This window comes from Cupressus sempervirens, chromosome 4 (genome assembly GCF_028749045.1).
Source record: "Cupressus sempervirens isolate cs-2001-9-10 chromosome 4, ASM2874904v1, whole genome shotgun sequence".
NCBI lineage: Eukaryota > Viridiplantae > Streptophyta > Pinopsida > Cupressales > Cupressaceae > Cupressus > Cupressus sempervirens.
This window is the reverse complement of record NC_143121.1, coordinates 375,649,615-375,670,366: the sequence shown is the minus strand read 5'-3', so window position 1 is coordinate 375,670,366 and position 20,752 is coordinate 375,649,615. Positions and strand designations below refer to the sequence as shown.

At 36.2% G+C, this 20,752-nt stretch overlaps 1 protein-coding gene across 4 annotated transcripts in view; it reads right to left on the bottom strand.

Annotated features, from left to right (window-relative positions):
- The window catches only part of LOC149561638 (uncharacterized), a 165,832-nt gene that overhangs the window by 49,397 nt on the left and 95,683 nt on the right, over positions 1-20,752 (bottom strand). For all 4 annotated transcript variants that reach the window (XR_016363842.1, XR_016363841.1, XR_016363843.1 and 1 more), the window contains exons 4-5: positions 8,648-8,729; positions 2,203-2,270 (exon numbers count right to left, since the gene is read on the bottom strand). Coding sequence is in view for 1 of the 4 variants with exons in the window: in XM_089825219.1 (XP_089681345.1) it covers positions 2,203-2,270; positions 8,648-8,729 (150 nt within the window). In the remaining 3 variants the exon portion in view is untranslated. The remainder of the gene's footprint in view (positions 1-2,202; positions 2,271-8,647; positions 8,730-20,752) is intronic.

The following is a 20,752-nucleotide window of genomic DNA, read 5'->3' as shown; positions in this document are numbered from 1 at the left end:
CAAGCCAATTGAAGATAGTTCATGGATTACACAAGCTGTGTTGGATCTTTATGATTCAAGTCAAAATATGAGTAGTGCCTGATGTGGACATCAATTCTTTATTAACTCCTGGTGTCTAATCCAGGAGCATCTTGGGTCATTGAGCAATCTTGCATCAACCAAAAATATATCTTGTCTTTAGTACCAGCTTGTTGTTCATGAAGTAGTGGTTGCTTCTATTCGTGTGGTGTTATGCGCAGTTAACATGTTGATGAGGACCTATTCTTAATCCTCCTCCTAAGAGTGCAAGCTTCAGTCGTTTGTATTTCTCAAGTTGTGAACCGTTATTTGCAGTCTTTGTTTTGGAGTGTTTCCCTCTAGCGAGGCGTGTTGTTTCATTTGGCGCAATTCTTATGTTAACATGACGTGTTGCAAAGTTAGGAGCCGACTCTTGGGACACGTGTGGATTCACCTTCGAGTGCACATTGCCTTATGTTTCATTTAGCTCCGATTTTGGTTTACTCTTCCTAGATAGGACCTACAATGTAATTAAATGCTTGACTAGCCGACTTGTGGCTTAGCTGGCTATACAAGGAGCTTGGTTAGAGTTAGGAAAGTAGGTAGTGAATGATAGGAGAATTACATGAGATCTGGAGTAACAAGATAGATACCAACTTGGATTTTAACATTGTAATTTCATTTTATATGGCCGAAACCTGGATGACCTCACAGTCGGGCCTGTTGAAAGATTTCTTTTAAATTATTACACCAATGTGGCTGCCAATTGCCGAGTCTTATGTGCAAATGTGTTGCTTTTTAATTACACCCCAGTAAAAGTCTCGAATATCGCCTTGTGTACATTGTTTAGTATGTTGCTTCCGTGTGTAACTCTAAGCAAGGTTGTTTGTAAGCTTAAGTTGAGCTGATTTTGCTTAAGTTTGTGCCCTCCCTGCGTCAACTATCCTCCATTAGAGTTAGGGAAGTAGTGAACACAGCTCAATACAATTAGTTATTCATTACATTATTAAGATAGATGTTCTCTAATCTCCATAAATTAATACCCTAGTTACCAGATTCGTGCCCGGTAGGTCGACTTTAAGTCCGCATTCATGGCTGCATTCATACCGATCTAGACAAGATCCTTGTTTTACACAGTGGACTCATTAGGATTCGCAGGTCTGCAAATCTGGACAAATCTACTAAGTAAAACAAGGACCTGGTCCGGAATCCTCGAGGATCCAACACAAATCCACAGGAATCCTCGAGGATCCACAGGAAGGCCAAGGTTTTAAGTGGGTCCAACTTATTTAAGATGACTTTTTTAATATATTTTTTGCCTTCTAACTCTAAAACGACCCTTTTATTCAACTTCCAAATACATTTCAGCTCAAATTTACTCTCTATTTCACTCTCATTGTATATTCCTCTTATTTTATTGTATATATAATTCATATGTACATTATATCTATATACACACGAGTCCTTCTGAATCATAATAGAAAAAAAATTTCACAAATCCACATATCCGATTTGCGTACCCGAAGCGGATTAGCATCTTGAATTGGCAACTAAGCTTAATACATAATCATGGTTAATAATGTATGGTAAATCTCTAATTATTGGGAAACAAGTAGCCTTTCTATAGAGGGCATTACAATTGGTATCACAAGTTTGAACTTGCTATCGTGCAGGGTAAAGATAATTGTATACTGTATTCATCACTGAAAACTGATAACATTGGATACCTTGGAAATATAATCCCACCTACAAATTTATCTTGAATGGTGTGCATATAAAAACTGTCTCCATCATATAAAGTGGCAAGATTCATATGTATTCTATTGTCATTCACATACAACTTCATGAGAAGTTGTGTTAGTATCTTTGGACACCACCAACTTAGTGTTGTTCTCTTCCATTACTTGTGAAGTTTAGCTTTAATTTTATCAAAAACCTTTACCATGACGTGGACAAAAGCACATTTTCCATAACTGCGTTAGAATGTCAAATAGAATGAAATGGGTAATCATGAGAAAAATATATACATATATTTCTTCTAGAATTCTACATTTATATTTAAGACTAAATAGTCATAGCACAAAGCCTCAATTCTTAAGCATAACAAGATGTTAAGTTTCAAACAACCACAAAAGTTAAACCACTAGATTATACAAAGTAAAACCACCAGAAAGCTAGATGAAGCACAAAAAGATTTAAACCAACCTTCCACCAAATGTATCCATAACCTGCAACTCCAACTATGATAACAGGTGCTGCATAAGTAGTGGTACCTACACAAGCATATAGCATTAAAATGAAGCATATATCCACCTTGTTCAAAGGGAAAAGAAACTTAACAAACAATTCTGCTGCCCTCTACATATAGATGCATCTTATTGCCTTCAGAAAGGTCTTTTAGTAATTTCAATGATGGGCCTTTTAACTCATATGTTATACTGAAAGATTTATTTGGAAGTTTTTTATAAGCATAGAGGGAACCTTCGTTGGCAACATTTTGCAATGTAAAGTTAAAATATCCACGTGAGTTTCAACTAATTTCATATATTTCAAGAAATGTCAAAAACCAGCTAATACGCAGTGATTGAACAGAACTAATCTGCATTGAGACAGATTCAACAAGAAACTCCTCATCGAACTGAAATGCCGAGACTTGAGGAATTTGCAATGTATCAACTCAAATAACATTAAGTAGCACTTTAGTAGTATGTGATTTTAAGGAAATTTGGGTATCAAGATAAAACAGAAACTTTTGCTGATACAATGGTGTGGACTTGCTAGTGTGGACACTAACAAAAGATCTGAAACATTAACCTCTGTAATTTTTTATGGTATTTAATCATATTCATCGGGACACACCCCAGTAACACTGACCATCCTGCAAGATGTATATCTAAGAAATCAGAAACATAGCAGATCCAATAACTCTGAGATCTTGCATCCTCACCTAGTATACTATTAATTCATGGACCAAATTGAACTGTCAAGAAAAGAATATAAATAATAAATATGAAGATGTGCTCTACAGGAAAACTCTAACCAAAGGTCTGAACCTTCCTATTAAATCCATAAATGTTGATAGACACCCACCCTATTGGCTGACTAACTGTACGAGATAGGCAACATGTGTCTAAACAAAAACTTCAATTGTTGATAAGTAGGAGATATTTTTCTACAGCAAGTCAAATAGTGATATTGCTATCAGGATTCAACTGTGCAGTTTTTCAAATCAAACCCATTGACCCATGCTTCATGAGGAGTGGTTCAAAAGAAACCATCTTTCATGAAAATGAATGGACCACTTAGCACCCATTTCATCTAGGTGACACTCACAGAGGTGAAGCATCAGGACTTCCTGGGAGCTCACCCATCCTAGTACTATTGGAGCTCAAGTGCAGTAGAACTATTATCTGGATTCAACTGCAATTGTTGTCAATATTCTAACATTTTGAGCTTAGTATAAGCCTTTCACACTTTATTTAATCTAGATATGCACCTGATCATACATCATGTTTACTCCCACCAATTCAGTACAAATCACAACAGTTCTTCAAACCTTATTCAAAGATTTGGTTTGGCTGCCTCATAATTGTATACATAGTGATGAAAGACCACCCTCCAAATTTGGCATGAAATCTAAAATAACGTTACACAACATGAAATGGGACATCATCTTGGCATACCTTCATTTAGCTTACCTTGAATCAACTCAATCTCCACAAAGTGCTTGCAAACTATTAAGATATTTACATATTCAAACATCTATGTTTTCTACTATCATACTCTCACGACCTAGCTGAGTGCTCTTCACTAAGTTAATTACTGCAATTTTCAAAAATTTAACATAATTGAGACTAAATCTTACAAAATTGGAAGTGCATGACTTACACACATTGAATGTTTACCAAAACCCCATCGATGAGAACAAAACAGACAAGTAAACATGGCATGTGAAATGCAGTAAAACCAGAACGAGAATCAGCAAGACTCTTTAGCTTCTCAAATTTCCTAACATTCTGAAATAGATTTGCAATTGACATTTGAATCTTCTAGCAGAGAATTTACTAACTTTGATATGCATTCTTACATCCCAAGGGCCAAAACAATGATGATAGGAGATGGTTGAAAGATTAATGCTCCACTTTGTAGCTGTATAAAGAAGAATAAGGGGCATTCCAACTCACCACACTCTTATATATTATACTGACAATTCAGTAAACATGGCTTCAAAGGAAACAAGAGCTCTAGGAGAGCTTGAGTCTCTGCATTGTGTTGTTGGTGATTCATATTTTATATATAAAATAAAATACAAGTTAATTAACATTTGTTAAATAGAGTTTCAATTATTGTGGATGTGCTCCAACAGATCATTCCTAAAACATATTTACATGCAAAGGTGAGCATTGTGCATGTTTGGTTTTGATAATATAATTAGTGTTCAAATTACAAATGACACTTCAAAACAAAACCTTGAATAATAAATGTTTTCTTAAATTATAAATGAATAAATGTTTTCTTAAATTATAAATAATATTTGTTCAAATTACACTTCAAAACAAAACATTAGATTGAAATTATTGACATATAATCTTGTAACGACTTTAAAATCTACCAAAAACAAATTAGGTGTATTTGTATCTTAAAAATTATTTTTTTTAACATAATCTTAAATATAAAATACAAATTCTAAACATTTTTTTATTTTTTAATTTTTAAAATGATCATTATCAAATTATATCAAAATTTATAAAAGTAATTCATGAATTAAATAAATATTAAATTTAAACAATAATGCAAAACAAAATAATAAAATCAAAGCCAACAATAAAATTACCAATCCTTAAATAATATTAAAATTTATTTTTACAAACACATTTTATTCATAATTAAAAATACACGTAAGCACTCATCCAGTTCACGCAAAAATCAGTGAGATTATTTTCAAATTGAAAACATGTAAGGCATTTCATTTATTTCTTATATTCATTTATCCCCATCACAAATAATAACAAGGCACAAAAACTTCTAAGTTTGTAATATAAGATTGGCACAGTTTAAAATGTCATTATAAAATTAACCACATTTTTTTTTACCTTAAGAGGTTTTTGTAATAATTTTCCGTTGACAATTAATCCTAAATTTATGTCTTTACAAGCAATATCACATTGCATAAGGACACCAAGGACTCTAAATATAGAGATGGTACTTTTCCTATATATATCCATGGTGTTTACCGTACAGGGTAAAGATACTTAACAAATGTAGTATAGCACAATACAACACAGAATAGATACTTTATTCATATATGCAATATGCACTCAATGCTTACAATTCGAATACAATGATTACCACGATGATCCAAAGTCCATTTCGGACAGTGTACATATACCTTCCCGAAGGGGTGACTCAAACATCACGCTCCTGTTTAGATACTATTCTACTCGTCGGCTACACTATAGATGTTACCGACAACATCATCCCCCCAAAAGAAAAGTCATCTCTGGATGACAATACAACAAAACCCAAAATAAACTAAGAACATCAATGCATAAATACTAAACAGAGGGATGTATCCTTGGTGTAGTGGTCGTCCGCACCCTCAACTCGTTCAACTTCGCTCGTAGCTTGTAGACTTGCTCTTTCCTAAGCTTCAGTTTCGCTTCTACCTCCATCTGAAGCTTTAAAGCTTACTGCATCATCCCTACAATTTCTCCCAACTCTTTCTCCTTCTCCTCTGCTACTCTCTCTTTCCCTGCTGCTATTTGTTCCTTCTCCCCTGCCAATTTCTATAGCTGACTCTGTCTGTCTAACAGGGCTGCCCTCTCGGATTCCCAAGCTGCCCTCTCTGAGGCTAATCTGGCAGCTGACTCCTCTCGAGCCCTCTCAACTGGTACCTGATCCGCCTGGCTCTTCCGCAGGGTGTAGTATGCCTTCCTGTGTATCTCTACTATCTCGTGAGTTAAAGCCTCTACTCGGTTCTCCATACCAGGATCTCTCATCGTGGCCCACTCTTGTCCCATCTCTGGAGTCTCCACATCGGGCCATCCTCATTCCTGGAAACAGACTGTAAAGACAGCTGGGCATCTTAATCTCATAAAAGATATCACTCCCTGTAAATGCAGTCGAGCATCCTAATCTCATAAAGGATATTACTCCCTCCAACTCCTTCACTACTGAGTCCAAAGCCTGAGTCTCTGCAGAAGCTAACACTTGCCGAGCCCGAGTCGCTAGAGCAGCTACATCGGCAAGAAATGCCTCTCTCATCCCTACCTCCTGCACTACTAGATGTTCCTACTGCACACCCATAGCCTTCTCCACTACTTCTGCCATATGCTCAACATCGCTATGCGATTATCCCTCAGCTTGTGTCTGCCCAACCTCTTGTGTCTGCAATGGGTTCTCCTCCGGAACTACTTCCCGCGTAAGTGTTGGCAGGTATGTCACTCAAGGTGCTGAGGTACGATGGAACCGCATACTCAAGTAAGCACTCAGCTTCTAGGTTCGGCTCTCTCTATCTCGCTCAGGTGATGCTAGATTTTACCGACAACACATGGGAGGCAGCCCTAAACTATTTATTTGGCTATCTAGAGGGCGAGGGAATAGAGTCTAATCCATGCATTGCCTAAAGAAACTACAGACATTCCCAAGTAGAGATAAATTACTGACCATACAGTGGTCGAAGATAACTAATAGGCGGAGCTCAAGATATGATACAACTAGAGTGGAGTTCACTAGTTATGAATCATTGGATTGGTTGCTCTGACAAGTGTTATTGGGTGGCATCACTATGCTATGGTTGTGTTTGGACTCACAATGTTGGTGGACTCAACATTTCTGTACCCATCCCCCTGTTCAAAAGTTTTGCACAGTTCAAATTAAGGGCATAAGGACACTACTGGCGTGCATATCTCCAACCCTGATTGCTCTAAAATTAGAAATTGCAATTGTATTTTCCCTCCACATGGCCCTCTAATGCAAGAGCCTCCTAGGGTAGTCAGCAATCCTACATGTAGGAGTACTAAGCTTGGGTTTTGTGGAATCATGGTTCACGCACTTAGGGTTATGTTCGAGACATATTGAGCAACCTTGTCCTAAATGCACACAACAATTGGAGTAATCGTATTGGAGTTAGAGCTGTTTTGGTGGCTGCTTGTAGCATGTTCCTAAGTTCCTAGACAAACTTTGGAGATTGTTTTCGCGAACTTTAATCTGTTGGAATTGGCTCATGCTCTTTTGGATTTGGGTCGTTGGATGGCACGTGGACCTATGCCTAAGGGCACATACTTTGATGTTGTCATATGAGTTAGTTGTGCATTCTAAACATGGGGCTTGTCCTAAGTATTTAATTATTTCTATTATTTAATGTTTGAGTGTGTATTTAATGAGAGTATTTATTTAATGTAACTTGCTAGGCCGACTCATGGCTTGGTTTAGTACAAGTAGATGGTCTTGAGATGTCTAGAGTCATTCAGTTCAACATGGAGTAGCTAAGAGGAGCGATGTTTGGCAAAGCTAGTAGCTAGTGTGGCTTCGAAAACAAGAAGGTTGCTTGGTGGCTTGTTTAGTTTCTTCTTGGGTTTTCTACCATATTGTGGGTATGGACTGACTAGGAGTTTGGATCTTGCGAGGTCTTGCAGAAATCTTACTGTAATTGCTTATGTATTTGGCCATAACTCAGAAGGCATTACAGTCGGGCATGTTGAATGTAAATCTTATGATTATATTATGAGAATTGGCATTGTTTTGGATCTAAATCTTTGTGTTATTGTTCATCTTCTCTTGTGTGGCTATTTGCTAGGGGCTAGGTCATCTCCTTTGGAGACTCCCTTGCCTTGTACTGCATCACCTCAAATGTGAAATTCACGAGAAGCATGAAGCGGAGAGGGTGAAATCTCGGATTGCTACTATTTTGTAGATAGCCTTATCTGTTAAATAATGACAAGCTTCTCTATGGCTCAAACTTGCATCACACACAATTATCTAGATGAATTGGAGGGGAAGCCATGAAAATACTAGAATATTTCAAATTTAAAAATTAATTTTAATCCCCAACAAAATTGATAGTACAAATTTAGAAATTAACTAGCATAAATATATTTTAAAAATAAATCATTTTAAACTTTAGAGTGTTAAATAATTGTTACTGAAAAAATTACTTGTTAGGTTCTATTGTCTCATCACAAGTTGAATAATTAAATTCCTTGTGTATTAAAACTTCACATCCTTATGTGAACCATGCAACATTGGTTCTCCCTTATCAAATGTTGCTACTAAGGGAGGACTCTACACATGACAAGAAGGTAGATTATAAGGCAAAGAAACATATGAAAAAACATAACTTGTCATAAAACTAGGTAGACTCATTCTTATAAACCATATTCACCTTAAATGAGATGTTAAATCCATTATTTCTTCAATCTTTGTCAACATTAGCTCCTAGCTTTATAATGCATTATTCTTACAAATGAAAGAAGTAGATCTTTCCAATTAAATAACAAAACATTAGCTCCTACATTTATAAGGCATTATTCTTACAAATGAAAAAAGTAGATCTTTCCAATTAAATAACAAATACAAGGCAAATCTTTTCAATTAAATAACAAAAATAACACTTGCGGGTATGATAAATCTAGTATGATGAATTTCTTACCTGATTGAGAATTCCTAGTGACAACAGTGATAGGTCTTGATGACGATGCCAAACGATTAAGTTCCTGTCTTAGACTATTAACCTATAGAAAATACATGAGAAGGATAAAATCAACCAATGTCTTCTAATATGACTCTAAAAAAGACTAAGGTAATTGTTCGACAAACAAATAAATAGATGTAAGCATTCAAAGATAACTAACACTGTTGCATTTCAACATACACAAATTTGGGATCATTCTCTAATTTTGAGATTATCTCGCTTTTATCCCTTTATTCTTGCTTTGTTTCCCTACAAATGCTTCCCACATGACTATTTTATGCAAGACATAAAACGTCAAGATTATTGCAGCATAATGCTTTATTATAACAAACTGATCAATTCTCTATCTTCCTTATTACCTTTATATATTATTATCAGCAAGCTAACGGCACAGGCCAAAGTCTTGTTGCTCTATGCTCTATATTTTAACATTTAGTGTCGAAATATTGTCTTGTTTTCTACAGAATGGATGAGATTTTGACAAATTGCACAATTGGAAGATCCCCTTTACAAGTTCAACTTATGTTTTTGCCTTCCCCACAGCTTAAGACTCTTATTATTCAATGATTGATTATTTGTGTTTAGTTTAGTTTAGTTGTTCTAGATAGTTTCTAGTTTTCAACTTGAGTTACACTTGTTTCTTATTGAAACATCGTCTTATAACTGTCTATAGCTATTGTAACTTCGTTTTCATCAGCAATTGCCTTTACATGTGTCAAAGCGGGAGTTTTTTTCCATGAAGATTTGAGTAAACTTTTTTCATATAAATTTGGAACCCATTTTAGTGTCAAAAACTGCAGTTTTGGGCTTGTAATTTTTTGTAGGTTTTTGCAAGTGTTCCAAGTTCCTTCTGAGGGATCATTTTTCTCTATATGTGGAGGTCTGTGTGTCCGTGAAGGTCTGAAATTTTTTCCGCAAGGTCTTGTTTCGCAGTTTTTGAGAACCCCAATTTTTATAGTCAACAATTTCCATTCGTGTTTGAAAAGAGGTGTCCTTTTTTGCAATCAAAGGTTTTTTGCAAGCTTGAATCGTTCTTCTATGCTCACATGTCTCTGTGCCCTCGTATAACCTACTATGTCACAATTTTTCTCCTCCATATGAACTCCTTTTGAGTTGTGTTTTCTTTTGTTCTCTCAAGCCCAAAACTTTTTGCATTTTCCTACGACTGCATTTCTTTGTTTGATGGCTCTTGTCTATAATTTTTATGAGACAACTCTCTAATCAATGGCTCTCTACAACTAATGCCTATGATCATAATGCAATTAACTACAAATTTCCACCTTTATTACCGTGCATCAGGACTTCTCAATGCCCGTGTTTTTTATGTTAGCATATTGTGGGTTATTTGAAAGCCTTTTTGGTTGTGATTTGGACATATAGATATTTATCTACGCACCCGACGATTTTGTGGCAGCTCTAAGTTTTTCTAGCCATTTTCTGCAAAGGTTTTACCTTTTTTCCAAAAACATGGTATGTTTGCAAAGGTTTTCAGCCTACTGTTTTGACTTGGGATCCATGTTGTTTGTTTCTATACTTTGTTGAATAACTTTTGCATTGATTTCTATGCCTTTGCAAGGTTGACCAATTTGACCCTAGTGCTTATCATGGTGTCTTTGACAAACATAATTTTGGAACACAATTAGAAGTTCAATGGCCGCAACTACAGCACGTGGACACAGTGCATGCTGACTATGTTTTCAGTATTGAGATCATTGATGCAGTCTTTTGGGTACTCAATCTCAACCAACGGAAGCAGGAAAAGACCAAGACAAATATGATGAGTGCAACCATGAGATGATGATGCTCATCAAATTATTTGTCGTGGTTGAACAGCTGCCATGAGCGTTGTCTGGCAAGACAACTACAAAGCTCTAGAAACACTTGAAAGATCTCCAATCAAACTTAGATAAGAGTAAAGTGTTCTTTCCCAAGAATCAATTGTTTTCTATCATGATGGATGAAAAGGTATCCTTGCAGGAGCATCTTATGAAGAGCAAGGATAGTTGCAACTAGCTAGTAGCTAATGCTCGCAAAATGGAAGAGGAAGCCATGGTGATCAATACTTTAAAGATTCTACCACATACATATGAGCATCTCAATGAGATGCTCAATTTCACTTCCACTAGTGTAAATATCAAGTTTCTTGATATCTAAAACAAGCTTCCATAGTGAGATCATTGGAAATAGTAGTCTGGGTTCAACATCATCACTTCCCCTACCGAATAGGCTTTCGTAGCAAAAGCCTCAAATAATGACATAGGCCAAGGCAAGTCCTCCCAACAACAAAAGGGGCCAAGTAAAGCTCAAGAGAATCCTAAGAAGAATATTTTGTGCACCTATAGTTAACTTATGAGTATGACCATATAAAGAGAGATTGCAAGAAACAAAAAGAGTTTGAGCACATAGGGAGTCTTAACATGAGGCTCACAATAACACGCAATCTAAACAAAAGGAGTAAGCCCATCTAATAATGTAAAATCGTCTGCCTTGTACATTAACTACTGCACTTCTCAGCACTTCACACATCGTCAACATTGGTTTACAAAATACACTACTTTGTGCCATCTATGAAGCTTGAAATATTGTCAATCATTTGAATTATGTGCATTCTACACAATTAGATATCTTTAGTTTGCACAAGTGTAGCATTGTTGATAGGAAGATTGTGCTACAATTGTTAGATTTGTTGATATTGAAGATTCTCGAGAGCATGGCATGGCAACGAAAAGTATTTCATCACCAATCTTTGGCATTAGTAAACATCTGAAAGTGCACTATCTCTCTCAATTAATTGAAGAGAGCTTGGCTTGGTTGTTCAGTTACCTATGATTCAAACTCAGAATCACAAAGTGGGCTTGGCTTGGTTGTTCAGTTACCTAAGATTCAGACTCAGAATCATGGAGTGGGCTTGGCTTGCTTGTTTAGTTATCTAAGATTCAGACTCAGAATCACGGAGTTTGTAGTGTTGGTTAGGCTGGAAAGAAACACTGGATCCTATTTTCAAATGGCAACACTTGGAGAGCATCCAAAATTTAGTAGTTAGTTAATGTACATGTCTGTGGACCAATGAACACTCCATCAATCACTGGATCCAAGTAAATTCTATTATTTGTCAATGATTTTAGTAGAAGAATGCTACATATTTTCTTTGAAACAAATCATAGAAGTTCAACATATTTTAGAATTTTAAGGCCTTGGTGGAAAAAGAGTCAAGTAGTCACTCTTAGGTTAGACAATAGGGAGGGATTTTGTTATACTTTCTCTGAATTTTGTGCAAAACATGGCATTAAGCGTTAGCATACCACACCTTACACCACTTAGCACAATAGTTTTGTCAAGTGACAAAAGCACACATTCATTGAGATGACCCCACCTATATTGGAGCATGGGATGTTCCAAAGAAATTTTGGGCTGAAGCAATTTACAGTATAGTTTATCTTATGTACCAGTCTCCCACACAGGTTGTTAAGAAGATGACCCTCAAGGAAGCCTATAGCCTAAGAGGAATCCAAAAATAGGCCAGTTGTCTTTGGCTCTACTACTTATGTTTGGATCTCAAGTGTTGAGCGCACAAAACTAGATTCCAAAAGCCAAAAACTCATGCTCACAAGCTACAATGATAACCACAAAGCTAGACGATTGATTGATTCAAACATTAACTGCCTCACATTTGGTGGTGATGTTGTATTTGATGAGGAATGAGGACCCTTTGAGCACTCTTCTCCTATTTTGAGCCCTCGTAGTTGGCCTCTATTGCCTAAGGTTTTGGGTTTTTGTCTTCCCTTAGGTCCACCTGATGGAAAAGAATCAAATGCCTTTGACTCTGAAGTTGTGGAGTCTCCCAAGCATGATATTACATCACCTAATTATCCTTGGAAAAAATTTGATCCACATTTAGATGACTTTGTTCAAGGCACGCCACGCAATACTCCTAAATTGGATGAAGGTGCTTCTACTCTCCAGCTTGAGTGGCAATCCAAGACAAATCTTAGTGATGATGAAATTATAGGGGGTGTATCAACTAGGTTCAAGAGCAAGTAGCAAAACTCAATAATTTTTCTCTTATAACCAACATTCATAGTGTTTATGAGCCTCAAACATATTCAGTGACTAAAGAAATACTAGAGACATATGAACCTTAATGTCATAGTATAAGGCTGATGGAAGTCTTGATAACTACAAGGTGTGGTTGGTAGCCAAAGGGTTCTCACAGAAAGAGTGCATCACTATGAGGAGATGTTTACTCCCATGCCAAAAAATAGCACCATTCAGCTTGTCCTCTCTATTTCAGACCACTTTGGATGGTAAGTCCATAAAATGGACATCAAGAGACATTAGTCAATAATGACTTACAAGAAGTCTATATGATGCAGGGTTCAAAGGTTGTCAAAAAAGAACACTAGGTATGCAAACTAGTGAAAGCACTATAGCCTCAAACATGCTCCTCAGGCTTGGTACATTAAATTTGATAAGTAATTAGTTGATCAAAGGCTTTTAGAGGAATCCTTCTAATCCCAATTTGTATGTTAAGAATACTAGTGGTAATATTATTCTTGTCTATGTTGATGACCTTATATCTTGTACTGCAACACATTTGATCGAGCAAATCAAACAAAATTGGTGCCAGCTATTTGCTATGATAGACTTGGGACTTTTGCATTATTGTCTCAATGTAAAAGGCTGGAAGACAATGTCCACATTTTACTTCAGTCGAAGTATGCCAAAGGTCTCCTCAATAAGCTTTGCATGCATGATTGCAAACTTGCATCTATATATATAGAGAAAGGGTTGAAATGAAACTATCAACCAAAATCGAATTTACCTATGATGAGCGAATCAGTGTTCAAGCAACTGGTTGGTAGACTCAATGATCTTAGTGCCATTAAACCTAACTGCAGTAATGCTATGAGCTACATCTCTCGCTTCACAATTGTCCTAAGAGATGAACATTGGGTTAAAATAAAGCGTGTGTTGAGATATGTGAAGGGGACTCCCAACTTTGGCATTACATAGAGCAGAAGTAAAGATCTTAGGCTTACTGATTTTACAGAATCAAATTGGGCAGGTTCTTTTGATGAAAGAAACTCTACTTCTGGGTATGTTTTCAGTTTGAACACAGGTGTAGTCACATGAACCAGCAAGAAGCAGCAAGTAGTGGCCTTTTCCTCGACCAGAGCAAAATATCCAGGAACTGTTAAGGCAGCTTGTGAGGTAGTTTGCTTCAGAGGATACTTTCTAACATGTAAAAGTCTCAAGCAGGTCCTTTACCCTTGTACTGTGACGATCAAGGGCTGTTGAAACTTGCCAAGAATCCAATCTTCCACGAGTGCACCAAATATGTTGAGCTTCATTGCTATTTCATCTGCAAGCTTGTAGAAGATGGGTCAGTACAATTGCAGTATATTCCGAGGATCAGACTGCTAACATCCTCATCAAGTCTCTAATAAGCCTGGACAAGTTTGTAAGATTTAGGGGGAAACTTGGTGTAGTTGACAGAATGACCATTAAGGGAGATTATTATTTAATGAACATTTAGTTGTAATTAGCTTAGTTTAGTTGTTCTAGATAGTTTCAATTTTCAACTTCAATTTGTGATTGTTTCTTACAGAAACATCGTGTTGTAATTTCTAGGCACTCTTTGAAAAGAAACAAGATTGCAATACTCGTCACAATCACATGTCCTCCCGTCACTCTTTTAGTTTTGTTTTTGTGTTCACTACAAATGAGTAGGATTCAACACTTGTCATAATCTTGTTCTTCCACTAACCTTTGGTGGCCTTTGTGCTTTGGAGCCATATTTATGCAGGCATTTGGGCTGGATAAAGATATTTGTCAGCATTTTGCATCCTCAGTTCATTTTCTTTACCCCAATTGTCTCTTGCCCTTTTCATTTATTTTGCTAGCCAGCACAACATTGACATATATCAAGTGTTTGGCAGAATTCTATGGTCTCATTTTTTATGATTTACATGAAAAAACAATTATATCACTTGCTGAATCCCACTTCTCTATGGTGCTTTGGGGAAGACCCTTCCTTAGGGCTACCTTACTAAAGTCTGCAGAGCAGCAGGATGGTGTCACATATCAACAACCCTTTACTCTCTTTTCAATATTTTGCAAAACAATATTCCATTTCAACATTTTCCCCTTTAAATTCATGAACACTTGATTTCTTGATGTGGCATGAAATTTTCTCCGTCTTTGTAATCCTTATTACCCTCAGGTTGTTGGGTTTCCTTCATATTGTCAGGTGCCTGTGTCATCTTGTCCCAAAGATCACATAATCAATTTGTTATTAATCAAACTTTAACTCACCTCTGTCCTCTACCCATCTGCATTAAGGTTATTAATGCTATCTTCGTAAATCGACAATTATTTGAAGCTCTAATTGTTCTCTCTAGGAAGAGAAAGTGCCAAAAGATTTGAAGCTCTACTTCAGTCTTTAGAGACAAAATTGTCAGTTTACAGCAGTTTGTATTAATTTACATTTTTAATTATTTTACCAATAATATTTTAAATCTGAATTTTATCTGTTGTTGATTTTATTGATGTGTAAAGGTGTTTCCTCTGTGTATGTTGTAATTAATTACCCTGAGCCAAAATTTCATATTACAAACTTTAAATTCATCTCCTCTCTCCCCATTTGCATTAAGATAATCATAAGTGTTTATTAGTGTGCAAACAAACATTGACAATAAAGTGAATGAAGCCTTCACCATCAGTGTGGATAAAGTGAAGAGTTAAGAATGATTGGGAAGAGGAACCAGAACAAACAAAAAGGTCCCATTTTCACGGCACCCGTAATAATGGATACTGGTTATGCAAACCTCTAAGCAGATGGCGGTAAATAGAAAGATTACTTCACTCTACATATTTCGTCCAAACGTGTCACATCAATGTACACAATTCCAATTTATATTAGCATTTACTCAGTCTAATTTGTTACCCTGCTATGATACGATTAGATATATTCTTTACAGGGAAACAATAAAAAATCAGAAAATTCACAACCCTCCTAAAATATTAAATGATTGAATTCACAGGACCCAACCTTCAAATGATTTACAAAATACCTCCTTCTCAACTCTATTTCAACAGCAATGACTGATAAAATGGATCTCAAATTATGCATTGCGCAATGTCTTAAATGGTTGGGCATGCATTCACACAGCCTAACAAGAAGTAGTTTTTTCCAACATATACACCATTAGGAGCTTTAAGACTAATGTCAGAAATCTAATGGCTTTGACCTATAGCCTAAAAGCCTAGGTAGCCAATGCACCCTGCAGCAGTGGAGGTGTACGTGGTGGCGTAGAGAAGCGGAAGCAGAGCAGAGGCCCTGCGGATGTACACATGAAGTGCATTTGGGGCCCCTGGATGCTCTTCGGATCCGTTACAATGCATCCAAAGAGTGTACAGTAACCTGTGATGCCCTTCCAGTGAGCATCCACAGGGACTCCAAAAGCATCCAGGCATCTCCAAAAGACAAACATCAAAAAAAAACTTAAAAGGACTTTACGACATGTGCTATATATCATTTTTTATCATTTCTTCCCTCCTAGACCCGAAAACAGACCTAATAAAGGTCATTCTTTTTTTCCATCTCACTTTTTTGCAGGTCTCTTCACATTTGGTCTCCATTTTGGTATTGTAATGGCAAAGGCAATTATTTTCGAAGTTCATTCGTGGGGCATCAAATAGCTTCCACAAAGGAGATCTAAGCATCTAAGGTAAGCATTTGATTCCATTCTTGAGTCTTCTAATGATTTTTTTTAGATTTTGATGAATTTTTAAAATTTTCAAGTTTGGGAAGAAATTTTCAAGTTTTATTCTTTTTTTTTAAGAAATAAACAAACAATTTAGCTATCTATTTTAATATTACTATTCTTTTGCACTTTAATGCTTGATGTTCACAGTTTCTTTCTAATTTAAATTTATTTTATTTGTTATAATAGCAAGAAATTAGAATGTATTGTAAAAGAATAGCTGCCAACATAAGTCAAAGTTCAATGGAAAGGAAAAATTGATGTACGATCTCCTTTATGGAGACATACCAGAGAATATCACAAGTTTCAGGAGGTGGCTCATATATTTGGAAGTGAATTATTGTGATAATAAAATAGTAAAACCATTCCATAGCTCATATTCTTGGGTCAAACTTCATTTCCTTTTGGTAAACAAATGGGAATGTGCAAAGGCAAAGATGGGAAGGGGATGTCTAATGCACAAATAGTAGGATATATAAAATTACAAGAAGAGGTTTATAAATTGGTTAGAAGATCAAAACAAACTTTTTATCAACCTTCATCTCGAAAGAAAAAAATGCAATTGCCTATTGAACCAATTGTATCATCCGAACATCCATTCTTGCAAGTACTTGTATTGGAAGTGGAAGAAATAGAAACTATTGGCCACAAAGGAGGTCCATTGGACACGACACTTAAAATGGAGGCAAGAGAGCTTGTTCATCAAGCCATTGGATGTTACCTCCATGCTAATGGTCTTCCTTTCAATTTGGTGAGATCACCATACTGGAAGAAGATGGTGGTAGTCATCAATAAAGCATCAATTGATTACATAGGTCATGTTGAAAACAATTATTCAATTGTATATTGTCTTTGATGTTACACAAAATGTCAAGCCTTTACCGAGTAGTCAGTGACAACCGAGCTCAATCGAGCATTGAAGGCAGTTTTCAGTATATGTTGAACGTTCAATTATAACCGAGTTCAGAGACAATGCTGACCGAGCTTAGTCGGTTAATGAAGCCAAGTCAGTATTAACTGAGCTTGGTCAGTTATCAAAGGAAAGTTAGCATGAAGTCAGTATTGACCGAGTTGGGTTTGTTAACCACAGAACTCCTGTTCTAAGCGAGTTGGTCGGGATCCTCTGTGTTAATCGAGTACTCAATTCTATATTAGCCGACTATCAATATATTAAGTTTGATAAGCTTATTGGTTAATACAAGCTGACTTAAGGGATGATAATTGTTTGATTAAAAGAGTATTTTAATTTGATGTTTACCGTGCAAGGTAAAAGGATACTTAACGCATGTAGTATAGTAAGTTATAACACAGAACAGATACTTTATTCATATACGCAATATGCATTCAATGCTTACAATCTAATTACATGATTATGATGATACTTTCCCAAAGGGGTGACTCAATCATCACGCACCCGTTCGAATACTATTCTACCCGTCGGCTGCAATATAGAATTTACCGACAACATCATCCCCCCCAAAAGAAAAGTCATTTTTGGATGACAATTACAAATTTACCAAGACAGATTAACAAAATGGAATACATTAATTGTGACTAACTATAACAGGATAGATCTTTTTCCTTCACATCACATTCACATTCCTCTCATGCTTGCACCAAATTGGTCTCCACAACAGGTTGCATCTGTAACCTTCGCTAACACAATACTGTCACCTTAGCCAATCTGACCTTGATAGCCACCCATGCCGCCTTCTCTACTTCCAACACCTGGGTACGTTGAGCCAAGTGTCACTCTATTGGCTCCAACTGGATGATTAGCTCCTCCCGGGCTCTTTATGCATCCACCAAAATAGCCTCACGTCCAACACCTACTCTGAATGCCTCAAAGCATATCACCCCTCTCGAAAGGCTTGCTCTAGTGCTCTCTCCACCTCTGGCACACAAACACTCCATGCCTGCAGCAACTCCAGCTCTCATCAATTGGTCACACTTCCCACAATTGATAACTGAACTGACGGGGATCTAAGGGGCAACGCCCCCAACAGGGTCGAGGGGTAGTGCCCCTATCACCAAGACCAAATTAGCACCCTCAAACCTGATGGAACTCTAAAATTTTCCAACTTTTAAAGTCCCAAATATCATACCAAAGGGAGAATTTGCAAGATCTTACCCACTATTGTGTTCAAACAATTGTTGATGAGCCAAATCACATGTGTTAGCAGGAGGACTAGAAAAGATTTAGTTCTTGTATTACAATGGAGGATTCATGTTATTCAACGAGTGGTCTATTTTCAACATACTTATCATCAATAAATGGTCCTAGTAGTTAAATTTACTCAGCAAGTGATATCAGCATGCCTTTAAGGCAGTAATAATCAAATTATGGCATAGAGTATGATGGACCTATGGGTGATATAGTAGTACACACAACAACAGTAAAAGTAAAATGTCAATTACGTATACAATGAAATTCACTAAATTTGCTGTCAGACATATACAGGGCAAACATAATTGACAGAGTTTATGAGGCAATGATATTGTTTTGAGAAGTTAAGTATGGAGCAGCACGAAATAGCATTAAGTTACAATCAACCAGCATACCAATCAGAGTCTCATAGCTACAGTTGAAGACATTATATACAACTTTTAATTCATCTATTCTTATTCACAATTCAGCAGATGAGGACTCGTGTGGGCAAATATGTATTGGGACATGCAAGGTCAGATTTACCAAGTGTATGGAGAGTGGTGTAGGTGTTCCATTTAGATGCTCGTCAAATACAAGGTGCTTCAAAACAAGATGATTGATCAGGAAAGCGAGGAATATTTACTGTGTGGTTGATAAAGCATCCTGATGTTCAGTTACACAGTCATGGCCAGTAAGATAAAGTATATGTTAAGTAGAATTATATTTTTTTTGATAAGCATAAGCAAAACTCGAGAGTTAAAGGAGCAAGGTACAGTGCAAACGTGGAAATGATTTCTGCTGTTTTATGTGCGGGCCTTTATCTATGTGTTGCACAGTGTAAACCAATGGGAATATTCAGAAACATACGGTTGATAGTGGAGACTTTTGTACCTTCTTCTCACAAGGCTTCCTCATCCTGGGATTTACTTTTCTGTTGTTATTTCAGTAATTTATCATGAGTTTGTTTGTAGGCAATGAAGCATGAACGTGTATTGAGCGCCAGGGGTGGAAGGAGTATGCTGCACGGACGGTTATGTTTGGCATGGAGTCAGGAGGCATCAATCATCAATCAGATCAAATTCGCGTAGGCACTTGGAAGGAGGTTATGATTTGCACAGAATGTAAAAAAATGAAGAACGGGGGATTGAAGGAGATTCGAGTGCTTTCTCGCAGCGGAACATTAAAGGGATGATTGCAAATGTGTCAAATTGGGAAAAGATATATTCCCAAGGTTTCATAACAAGCTATAACCAATAATTATTTTATTAATTTACATTGGGTAGTTGATTTATGAAAGGGTGCAATCTTTTGAATGAAACCGACACCCCTCACTCATATTATAAATATGAGATGTAAAAGCCAAACCGAGGAGAGACAATATTCATATCCATATTTTTAGTTTTTACCTATGGTATACATTATGATATATTTTATTCTTTCAATGGTGAAGAATGAAATTTTGAACTAAGTCTGTGGATGCGGATTATTGAATAAATGTATTTATATGTGACTTTGGAGTCAAATGCATTGGATGGATTGTCTCCAGTGCATTTTATTTCCGGCATGATCAGTAAGAAGTATTTATTTATTTTATTTGCTTAAAGTTTTTAGAAGTCGAGAATACTATATAGTTCGTCCTTTATGATCATTTCTCAATTTTATAAATAATTTATTGTCAAAATAAGTACATCAAATCAATTGTAACTATTTGAACTCGACAAGTACAAATATTGTGAAATATTTTAATTGTTTCCTTATTTGTATCTATTTTGTCCTATTAAGGTTAAAACATTATAGACTAGTTTAAATATGCGTAAAAACAATTGATTTATTGCATCCTGATGACTATACTATTTATAAATTCAATGTACATAACATCATAAAGTTGTATGTGAAAACTTATAGTTCTGACTCTATCGCCCTTTGGCACTGGTATTTATATTTTTCATAATCCAAATCCATAGCTGGCAACTGCTTCATTTCTTTCCATTGAAGAATTAATATATTCATTCATTGCAATCATCTGTAATAATCACTTTTATTTAAAAATATTCATACAATTATTTACTTTTATCCTTAATTCGAAATTTGCAATCTTAATAGCTTTCTAAAATTCTTGCCATTTTAAAAGCCTTCATAACATTCATG